Consider the following 12,137-nt stretch of genomic DNA (forward strand, 5'->3'; position numbering starts at 1 on the left):
TCCTGTGTTTCTGACTAGCCTGAGGAGTTGTTTTTTTTGTTTTCCAACCATGCTCCCAGAGTGTTGTGTCGTCTCTGCTAAAACCGTAAAGGCCGTCACCCCGACAGAGGGTCATCAAAACACTGCAGAATGTGATGGGTGAAGGGGCAGAGGGAGCGCCGTCTGAAATAGCTGCCGTATCTCAGTTCAGGGGCCTGTGTTTACTGCACTGCACTCTTAAAACCTCTTAATGCCTTAAAGTCTGCAAACTGAGGCTGGACAGTTCTGCTTATTCCCTCTGCAGCTTAAACAATGTATTGATAGGATATAAATCACATACATAAAGAGTAAATATATGTTGAAAACATGGAATATACACAATGTGGCCAAATATTCGTGGATACCTGCCACACTACACCCATACTGTATGTGATACCTAGCTTTGTGCAAGGGGGCATTGTTATGTTGAAACAGGAATGTGAAGCCAATGCTGAAGTGCCTTACACTTGCATTCTTTCTAATAGCCAGCAGGGGGCGACTCCTCTTGGTTGCACAAAGAAGTCTGATTGTATAGAAGTCTATGGGAACATGAGGCTACTTCTCACTTGATTTATTACCTCAGTAAACATTGTAAACGTGAGTTTATGGTCTCAATCGCTAGTTTCAAGTCTTCTTCAATACAGCATGATGTTCATTTAGTTAATTATGGTCCCATTTAGAGTCAAATAGACCATAAAGCAGGGGATGCTTTAGGGCATGGCTACCTTGTGATACAACAGATAGAACTTTAACCCTTTCACAGTGCGTTTTCAGCTCAAAAACTACAAATAAATGTCTTAAACAGTGTTCGGTTGTACTTAGCTCCACCCTCTTGTGTCACTTCTGGTTCCAAAAAAACAAGATTGTGACAGCCTAATTACCAAACACTACGTCCACTTCTTATTTACAGTTTATTGTTAGGTCTGAAGACAACGTTACAGGAGTGCAATGTTAAATCTCTCGAGTACGCTCTTAGGATTTCTCTTTGTCACAGAGATATGTGGACAGGAGTGTCCCAATACTTTTGGCCATATAATGTACCTCCCTATTTAGGTTAACTCTAGTCCTCACAAAAATAACATTTGTAAGTTTATAGTAAGATCATATTACGTGTATTATTATGTGTTCAGATGTTTAAAACACCTGTACATCCACTGTGGAACAACACCACATTCAGTCAGATGTATTATGTCAATAGCAATGTGAGCAGCAATGTAAGATATACAACTAAAACAGGAGTATGATGGAGTGTGTCTTTTTTCCGTAATTGCTATCATATATAAGCAGAGTCATAATTTGACAGCTTATTGAAAAACAACAACAAACAACACATAAAATATATATAGTATAGTCAGCCATCCATCAAAATAAATCAGCGTCATTTTGATATTGATATTCTATTTCATTATATTCAGCAGTCTGAGATCGTGAAAGCTGAAATCGACCTGTGATGTTTTCAACCCGGCTGCTGGTTACTCGGGTCAATCGGTCGTATAAATGGACCAATTAAAAGCCGAGGATAAATGAGACCAGGAAGTCACGCTGACAGCCTCTGAGGACCGCTATGAAATTCTAACTGAAGTCTATAGCTAACCCACTTCTTCTCCCCTCAGAGGAGAAAATAAACACACTGGTGCCGTTCACAACAGTGTTTGCAGAGCACAACATGCACACATATTTTCATTGGACTGCGAGGGAAGTTTGAGGTTTTATGCATCTTATCATTAGAGAAGTCAGGACCCCAGAATATGTCCCAGATAGTAATATCCATTCGCTTGCATCGCATCAAAAGCCAAAGACGAGCAAAGGCTGAGGTTTTAAACGCATATTATGCTGACAAGAATTTAGGATTTTAAATTGCTAATTAGAGACACATGAAGTGAATTAAACCTGCATTGTTTTCAGCCATTAATCTGTGTCAACAGCTCCACAAACTGAGACTGAAATTGATTCATGAATAACTAAATCACGACAAAGTTGTTGTTTTTTTGTAGGAGACATGATTTATGTGTTTATTTTGATGAATATTATTAATACTTACAGTAATTATGGTCATTAAAATGTTTATAATTGAACCTCAGCTCTTTTTTGGTACAATGTGTTTGTAGCATTCATCATTTTCCTTCAACAAAATTACACATTTACATTACTATTTTATATTTACTTATGTTTATATTTAAGTTAAGTAATTATTTTATGCCTTACATTATAATGTAGCTTTTACTTTTATGATTTCCCCTTTTATATATACATATTTTATGAGAATTGATGAAGGAACCTGAGACCAAAGATTTTCATTGCTGCTTTGCTAGAATTGACAAATGACAAATACAGAACCTTGAGGATTGAAAACAGTCAAGTACCAAAAGCTGACATCTAATGTCCTGTAAGATTTGTAGTCTTGTTACTTGTTCTCTGATCCATGACTTAATCAAAAAATTCTGCCACGTTTAGACTATTTTATTTGGGCAAAGTTCTAGTATGACAGTTTGCGTTAACTCAGCATTTAATATTTGGGAACTCTGACCTCTTGTTTAATGAAAAAGGGTTGTTTTTGGGAGGTGCTTTAATAAGACAGCCAACAGTAGAGAAAAGACAAGAAATGATTTATACAAAATTATGTTTATATGTCCCAAACAATGGGATCAAAAAACTGGTGCTGGTTTTGAGACTCAAAACCAGCACCAGTATATAGCACTAAAGTGTTAAAAAACTTGAAAAACTAAGAATAATGATAACATGGTATGTAAGAAAAAGGTCGACTGAGTCCTTCCTCATTTGCTTATCAGCTCCGTCCATGCCCAACAAAAATGTCTCTATGCCAAATCTGCTTACAACCAGCCACCGCTCTCCGTGACAATCTGTGTGCCCCTGGATGCATTGTTCCACAATCTGTCGTTACAGTCCAAATACAGGTTTGATAGAAAACATGTGAAAATCGCATATACGTTTCTATTAAGATACCATCATTTTCCTGCAAAATGTCCAACATTTAGTCAATGACTATTCTTGCACTCATTGTATTTATGAAAATCCAATCCAATAACGTGTAAGCAGAGATTTCGGTCCATTCAGCTGACCTCTCTGCTCTTCACCTCTGTTCGATCGTAGCTAATATCCATGTTTATTTTGCAGCCTTTGACTCATTGACTTCTGTTCTTTTAAATCAGTTCCCTCCTGACATTAAATCCGCTGCCAAACCTCCTGTTTCATGCAAAACCATTTCACAGCAGAGTAGAAAAGTATCGTCCATAGAAATACAATAGGAGTAGAAGGGTCATTGAACTGTTTGCTGTAGTAATTGAGCTTATTCTAGCTCTTATTTTTAATAAGAACGAGCCGAACAAAGTTGTCATTCATTTGACAACAGCAATATTCTTTCCTCCGCTGTGACAAGAGTGTGTGGAAGAATCATTAAGGTGTTCAATTTGACTCATTTACATTTTCTATGTGCCTCGTAACGTTACTACTCTACTGCTCGTTTTAATCCTTACTTCAAAACTTCACCTCAGTGAGTCCGCGACTTGCCGTAAGTCGGTTTATGTGGCGGTCAGCTTGCTACAACAGTCGCTATGGCAACAGTACACATAAAAATGTGACCATCCTGCTACGTTGATTTGAATGGGAATGTCCATTCTACTCCTATAGTCTATTTTTAATGGTACCATCTCTTTAGATTACACTGGAGCTATAAAGGAATAGTCCACACCCAAAATGTCTGTTCAGTATCTACTACCCACCATATCAAACTCTGTTGAAGATCACAAACACACTAAACACAAATCAATCATTAATGACAGTGACAGTGAAAGCAGGACTCACCCCGTACTCTCCTGTCTCCTGGTTGGTCATCGCCCACAGGTTGACGTCTATATCCCTGGCGTTTTTGTGGTCTGTGGTAACAAGTCCAGTCACTCCTAAAAACACAAACAATATCCACAATAAGGGTCTGATTCAACATCATATAGTATGGTCCTTATCCAAACTGAGAAGTGATCATTACATCTGCTCCGATCCAAATTTGGATGATTCACTTTGCACACTGAGGACTTTTTCTACATCTTCAAGTATTTGCATCATAAACTTGGATTCTTTGCCCCCCCCCCCTATCAGTACAGTACTTTTGCTGATTTGATGTACTGCCTGTGTCATTTAGTTTTGTTTAAAATGAATCAGCAGCATCACTTTAACACTTTATGGCTCTACATTCTTCTCGTCTCTCTTAACTGTCGTGAAGAATAGTTGAAACAGGACCTCTAAGTAGAAGAAAATGCATTTACTGAGCCAATATTGGATGAAGAAGTGTTTCCTTCTGTAATACCAGGTAACATTGTCAAAACATCCACACAAGTTTCCATTATTATTTTCAACATTGGCCCTATTTTCCTTGTTTTTTTCTTCTTATCACGCTGAGCAAAACACACCCTCATCAACCCTTTTAATCTGAAGCAACAACATCCCGTTGTTCTGCTTCTGATGTGAGCGCAGATCTGGCAGCCAGCAAAGAAAACAAGGAAGTGTGTGAGCACCCACGTCAGGCTTTAAATGGACTATTAACTAGAGTGCTGTGTGATAACTGTTCAATAACACTGTAATGATTGTGTTGAAGGGTTATAGTTTAATCACATTTTGGGTTCAACAGTGCTTTACAATAACAGCCAGCTGGGCCGGTCACTTGACCTCACTACATGTTTATCCCTGTTATCTAATGTATGAAGGAGTTAAACCACATTTGCTCACCCCAGAAGCTGCGGTTCTGCGTCCTCATCGTGATGTTAATGCCGTCGTTCTGGGCTCCACCGTCTGCCAGCGTCTCATCCAAAGCCATTGCGTACAACACAAAACCGTCATAGAAGCTGCCGGCGATGAAGTCCATCTAGGAGGAGAGAGATGTAATTTTGAACAACCAGCGACTATGGGAATTTTTTAGATACAACAGTTATGATTGAGGACCTTAATGATGGAATAAAAAATCTAATATTTAAGGGAGGAAATGGCTATCCTTCAGCCAACATTCAAAAGCCTGCTTCTATGAAAATGATGCGATTTTGGCCAAATACCAACGAACACACCAAATGATAATTAATTTTAAAAAGTACAGTCTACTGTTCTTTAGTGAAACTCCCATACTTTAAGGGAGTGTATGCAAGTTTTTACACGTATAAAAGTCTTTTAATCATTTTTGATTGCCAATGTGTGAACAGGTTGTAACCTAACCTTAAAAATTAGACCATCTGTGACTTTCTGGGTTTCCTCTATCATCCTGTAGACTTCTTTTGATGTGAAGAATGCGGGCCTGTTTTCCAGGAAAATCTAACGGATTTGACGTCATGCGCGCTTGCAAGTGCCTTTATTTTCAGCTCCACTTACAGGGATAACAGCGTGCAACCATAGCTAACGTTAAGTTAGAAATGGAGTCCGCTAACGCCAAGAAATGACAAAGCCCCCATCACAACTCAGACTCCAACACAAACTCCACGGAAGCACAAAAAAAACAAAGTTATATCTAGAGAAGTCCGTCTTGCAAAACAGGAATGTGACGTCTGAGGAAAACTAGTGTTGTGGGAGGGTGTGTGCACGTGGGAAGTGAGTGGTGAAGCAAGAGAGAGAGAGCGGCAGCGAGTTTGTGAGAAAACGAGCGAGCAGCGGAGCAGAAGAGAGTTAGTTTAGGTTTGAGAATATCAAGTGAATGTTCAGGGGAAGTTGTGCAGAAATAAATGCTGCAGCTCCTCAAGACCAACAGAGGTTTCCCGTGTCTTGTTTCCCTGCTGCTGAGTGGAGTGACGGGGGTTAACTCCGGAGCGAGTAACGTTATCGACTCCGGCCCAGGAGACCAAAACTAGGGTGTCCTTCTGACCACGGTCGGGAGGCTGAAGCAGGAAAAGTTAACACTGGGATCAACATCGGCCAGGCCTTCGATTCATGGAGGGACCTTCGTTTGGTGAGCTAATATTACTGCCAAGCATGTGAAATATATAGAGATATTGTGCTTTTAGCTGGCTAATGTTACTAACGTTAATCAACATGATGCCCGTCAATCGCATTCAGTCTCGTGTGTGGCCTCACTGTTTTGACAGCGCACGCGAGCAACAGGACGCTGACTGTCGTTGACTTAACGGCCACAGGTGTCACTCTTAACAAGCAATTTCCGATTCTTCCATAGAGTCCCTTTAATAGCTGAGATGAAAGCAGTAATAAAAGGAGAGGAAAGTAATAATTGCTAACATCATTGTCAACATCATTCATCATTAACTGCTGCCAATTACACTGCACAGTGGGGATTTTTCGGCATTGAATATCTTATAAAAGATTAAAGAGGTCGTGATGCTGCTGAGACGGCACACGGTTTTCATAGGCTGTAACTCACCAACGATGGTTCCAAGTGCACACCGAACTCCCTCTGAGCTCTGGCATGGAGTCTCTTCTGGAAGTCTTTGTACTCTGGATTATCAGGAGGCCGGTACGTTATGACGAAAACGGACTGGAGGAGACACAAACAGATGAAGTGTTTGGATGGAGAAATAAAATATTCAGCCAAACATTTCAGCCCAAATATTTGACCTTTGATTCTGTCGATAAACTTCCTGCTATCACTAAAACAAGTTTTAGACATTTCTAGGAAACCCACTCGCTTTGCTCTCAACTGGAAGAGCTATATCGTTTTTCATGTTACAACAGTTATTGGAATCCCATCACTAACTACAAGCAATCATTGCTCAGAAGGAAGCATACTGCCATAATGAGGCCTGTTATGGCTCGCAGACAAATTAACGCATGATCAGCAAAAATGGGAGCCACAATTTTGTTCAGCAGCCAAGGTTAGGAGCAGTTCAGATAAACAGATACTGAGATGTGTTTGATGTTAAAGCTTTCTTTCTTGAAATAAATGTAACCTTTGTGAACAGGCATAGTTATCATAGCACAATATCTTGAATGCATTAACACTTAAGTCACCTTTAAGTCCTGCAAAATGGAAAGCAAAGGATTATTCATTATCTTTCTTTATTCTTAAGTTAATGTTTCAACCGTTTTAAGCATTTTAAACGAACATATGTTGAGTCCATTATGACAGAAATTGCCGTAATGCTGGATTGATATTCAGGAAGCCGCTCTCCATCAAAACTTTGCGAGCACTGAATTAAAGAGAATTAAGAGAAGCCAGTGTGACATTTAGGGAGATAAATTAGACGAGCGACACATCTGTGCCTACTCTCTTATGTCTCAGTACATTAATTTGTGTGGCTAAATGGCTTCCTGTGAAAACACTTCCCCCCCCAATTCCCCCATTCATTAATGTCGAGCAAGAATTTCAAGCCTTAATGTGGTCGAAAGGTTCGAGGGGTCCTTGTCCTTTGGAAGACTCCATTCGCCCACCCCTTGGCAGAAATGATGTAGCCTCCTGAGATCATCAGTTAGAGTGCACATACATGTGTGTCATTACCATAAAAGCTTCCCATGATGTTGATTTGTTTGAAGAAACTTCTTGGAACGAGGTGATTTAATTAGAAACAAATGATCCTGAAAGTATTTGAACCAACTGTCAGCTTTCAGCTGGATTTGAGGACTTCATTCTGTGTTTCTCGGTAAGAAGAGCCTGATAACGATTATGGGATTTAGGGAGAAAACGAACAGAAGCAGCGAGTAAAATATGCGTTGTCAGGGACGTCCGTTTCTCATGCCAAATGGTGGTTTTGGACTTGTATTATTTCCTGCATCCAATTACAAAAGCGAGTGAAACAGTGACAGCCCACGTTCAATAAATCTACAAAGAATGCGAACACGGTCTCAATTTATCAACAGATGCACGGCTGCTGCTACATACTGTGTATGTGTGTGCATACGTGTGTTTGTGTGTTCGTTGTACCTTAAAGACCTTGATGGGATCGGCCCAGGCAGCGTCGGTGTTCTGCCACGGTTTGCGATCCGCCAAACTCTCCGCAAACACGTCCAGGTAGAAAATGGCGTAGTTTTCTGGGTCCTGGATCTCGCTCTGAAACAGCTTCATGATGTCCAGGAAAGTCTCCAGGGGGCCGCAGATGTATACAACTACAGACAGAACAACAAAAAATAAACATTATGTTTACCTTTAGCACTCACTTGTTTCTTTGAAATATTGCTTTTCGTTAAACACGTTCAAGAGTCTCTGGATTCAAGTGGGATTTTTCTTCATTCTCGTGCATTATTTTGTCTTCTTTCTGATACACTCATTGAAACAAGTCAATTAAGTAGGTAAGTGAACAAGATAGGGCTGTCAAAGTAAACGCAATAACACGTTAACGCAAATTTGTTTTAAGGCAACTTGGGATTTTTAGGTTGTAGTGGGCTTAGTTTTAAAGCTAGAGTGAAGATACTGCCATCATATGAAACTAGGATCTAATCTATCCAATCCTTTGGTATCAACCATGTCAAACTAGCTTTTCGCAAAGGAGGCTAAATAACGCTCCAAAATGTTGGCAAGGAAAAACTGTCATGGCCATTTTCAAAGGGGTCCCTTGACCTCTAACCTCAAGATACGTAAATGAAAATGGGTTCTATGGGTACCAACAAGTCTCCCCTTTACAGACATGCCCACTTTATGATAATCACATGCAGTTTGGGGCAAGTCATAGTCAAGTCAGCACACTGACACACTGACAGCTGTTGTTGCCTGTTGGGCTGCAGTTTGTTATGATTTGAGCAAATATTTTATGCTAAATGCAGTACCTGTGAGGGTTTCCGGACAATATTTGTCATTGTTTTTTGTTTATAATTGATTTCCAATAATAAATATATACATACATTTGTATAAAGCAGCATATTAGCCCACTCCCATGTTGATAAGAGTATTAAATACTTGACAAATCTCCCTTTAGGGTAACATTTTGAACAGATAAAAAATGTGCGATTAATCACGATTAATCACGATTAATCACGATTAACTGAATCATGTGATTAATCGTGATGAAATATTCGAATCGATTGACAGCCCTAAAAACAAGACTTTTCAATAATAGACAGAAATTGTTTTATAAGATGGAGAATTTTTGCAGTGTAAGAAGAGAAAGTGTTGGTGGATAAATTTCACTTGCTCTCCGTGCAAAGTCAAAGGCCACATTTACACCACAGGACTTCACACACTGTTCAGATTTTTTTGTCTACATCTGAATTTGTTTGGCCACCTGTTTATTTTTTGGTTTCAACAGTGAGCCATATTTGATTATTTACAGTCAAAACAAGCAGTAAGCATACATGAATAAATCCCAGATGTAAGGCCGTACAGAGCCAGATCAACATCTGCAACAACAGGCACAAACAGGACAGACATAATAACTGAGGCTGGAGAGCAGGAGGTGGGCTAGTGGCTTGGAAACCCTCCGGTCTGAAGCTGGAGGGTCCACTGGAGCAGTGGGGGGAGCCTGTAGCAGGTGGGCCGGGTTTCACTAGTAGATAGATACACTCCTTGATTTAGCTGCTGCTCGCCCAAATCCCCAAATTTCCTTTCAGCTCGCTCTGTGTTGATGTTTTGAACCTCAGCTGTGTTGAGTTTCAAAACATCCACTGTGAGCTGGGAGGAAATTAGACTTCTTTTAGTTCAAAAATATTGTAATGTTTGTGTTTAGTGCAGGATGCTGTAAGACATTCAGACCTGCACAGTTACTGCTGGACTTGCTTCTATGTGTTTCAGGTTAATTGCCTGCTACTGTATCATTCTAGCTGACCTATAATGTCTGTTAAAAAAGCCATATTTCCCACCATTTTTTGTAGTTACACATATTGAAATCAACAGCATAACACAAGGAGGGGAAAGTACACTTGGATGGAGAAACACAATATTCAGCCAGACATTTCAGTCCAAATATTTGCCTCAAGTGACCTTTGATTCTGTCGATATACTTGTTGCTATCACAAAAACAAGTTTTAGACATTTCAAGGAAGTCGTCTAGCTTTCATCATTTGCTCTAGACATAAACAATATAGCTGCTGCGTATCTCAACTTTTGCAATGTCTGATAATAGATGTCATAGTCTGACACAATCTTCTGCAGCATAAGCACAAATGAAATAAATAAACAAGACGTCTATCAGAGGCAGCAAAGAAGCCAAAATGGAGACAGAAATCGTTCAAAGATTGAGGGTGAATGTTGGTGCAGAGGATTTCTCACAGCGGAAACAACCAAAGGAAGGAAAGGGATTCAAACAAGACTGTCCTCCCCAAAAAAAAAGCAACAGCATCAGTCCTTTCAGGAAATGCCCCCAAAACAACACGTTAAAGTGACGAAGCTCTCTAGCGGCTGTAGGAGTTATGAGGAGAGAGTCTGGGTGGATGGGCATCCTCTTTTAACTATAGGACCACGGTCGTTCCCTGACCGTAACCAAGTTATGATTATTGTAACCATGACAACAAAAGTCCTCTCTAACCTTAACGAAGTACTTATTTTAACTCAAACCTTAACTTTCCCACTAACCAAGTCAATTTTGTGCCTAAACCAAAATGCAATGTCATCCTGTTGTGGCGTCAAATCAATACTATTGTAAATACCCAAGTTTCGGCAACAAAAAGAAAACAATATATAGAAATATCCATCCATCCATCCATTATCTGTAACCACTTAAACCATATATATAGAAACATGTTTTTAAAAATACTACAAAAGCCTTTTTTTCCGTTCAAGGATGTTCTAAACACAAGCAGCCGCACAATAGTACTATAGGGAATAACATTTTAGACCTTATTTTTGTCAACTTTTAGTTGGATACTTGGTACTACAGACACATTTTGATCTGCACCAAAAAAGCATTGAGTTTCGCCACCCACACTTTATTCAAACATGAATAGTATATTCAACATTTTAGCTTTAAACTCAATGCGCAGGTAGACACCGTCTTGCTGAAAGACGCTGCAACATTTCATTGTTTGCCGTCGCAGGAATCAAACTGGAGACCTCTGTTCCAGGCTCTGACAGCGTCTCTACCCACTACCTTCACCCTGCCACCTACACCCTCCCGCTGTTGAGTCATGAATACAAAAAAACAAAAAACGTAGCATTATTTCCATTCGCAGCGTATGTCAGAGAGGCCTGGCTGCTGCCAGCTGCGAGGCAGTCCTCCCAGTTAGCAGACATTTCCTCATGTGTTAGACCAAAGTCGGCTGCTGCTGCTTAGACCCCAACTCTCATCTCTTCCAACATGGTTCACCATGCCAAGGAGTCCTGCTGTCTCCTGGACCGCTCCCAAAATAAATGTGCTACACAGCCGGGGGGAAAATGTCCTCCTGTGTTGTAAGCAGTCACACAGTATACGGACCTGCCGAGGCGGCACTTCACACAAAAGCACATTAAATTGTTTGGTACAAGTTGTTCCACTTCTCAAACTCCAGGATGGTAATCAGCCCTGCTCCTGCTCCGCGCTGCAGAACATGTCCTTCTTGTATAATTTAGCCTGTTATTAAGTCCCATATTCATATTTTCACAAGACGTGTTTGAATAATTTTACATAATCAAGACTCATTTTTGCAATACTGTTTGTTTTTGGTTTTTTTGTCTGATTTGGCAAAATATCTCAAAAACTTGTTGACAGGTTGACACAAAACACAAGTCTATTGTTTTATGAAGCAGGATATTTAAAAATAATATATTTCTCAACATTTCAAGATAGCAAAATTGATGTTTTCTTTATGAACTACTGCACTTAAATCAAGTGATTTTCGTTTTCAATGTGTATTTTGATGTTGACCCAGATCATAAATAACATTTATTATTAAAATAACACTTACAATAATGAACATATAGATGACAGATGTGTGACTGCTCTCTCCCTGATAACAATAATGTGCGCCATGTTTCAAGATAATGAGCCTCCAGAATTGTGCCAAGGAGAACAAAGTGATAAAACATATGGAAATATCTCACCTCATAAGAAAAATAACTCCCGAGAGCTGAATAACAGACCGTATGACTTTTTTTCAGCGTTCCACTTGTTATTTTGGGGGGGGGATGAGGGCTATGCTATGGCATTATATGGCTATTTACTCTGCATAAGTGATGAGTCTAACTTTACTATTACTTGGTTTAAGTCCCTGCATCTCCCGAAAGAACACCACGGTCGAATTTAAACCTGCGTGCACGTTTCTTCAGCTTAAAC

The 12,137-nt window shown here is 39.8% G+C and overlaps 1 protein-coding gene across 3 annotated transcripts in view; it reads right to left on the reverse strand.

Moving 5' to 3' along the window:
* The window catches only part of npr2 (natriuretic peptide receptor 2), a 65,222-nt gene that overhangs the window by 43,158 nt on the left and 9,927 nt on the right, over positions 1 to 12,137 (reverse strand). For all 3 annotated transcript variants that reach the window (XM_074617969.1, XM_074617967.1, XM_074617968.1), the window contains exons 2-5: positions 7,883 to 8,064; positions 6,386 to 6,499; positions 4,759 to 4,894; positions 3,841 to 3,935 (exon numbers count right to left, since the gene is read on the reverse strand). In XM_074617969.1, coding sequence (XP_074474070.1) covers positions 3,841 to 3,935; positions 4,759 to 4,894; positions 6,386 to 6,499; positions 7,883 to 8,064 — 527 coding nt within the window. The remainder of the gene's footprint in view (positions 1 to 3,840; positions 3,936 to 4,758; positions 4,895 to 6,385; positions 6,500 to 7,882; positions 8,065 to 12,137) is intronic.

This window comes from Sebastes fasciatus, chromosome 19, assembly GCF_043250625.1.
Source record: "Sebastes fasciatus isolate fSebFas1 chromosome 19, fSebFas1.pri, whole genome shotgun sequence".
Classification (NCBI taxonomy): Eukaryota; Metazoa; Chordata; class Actinopteri; order Perciformes; family Sebastidae; genus Sebastes; species Sebastes fasciatus.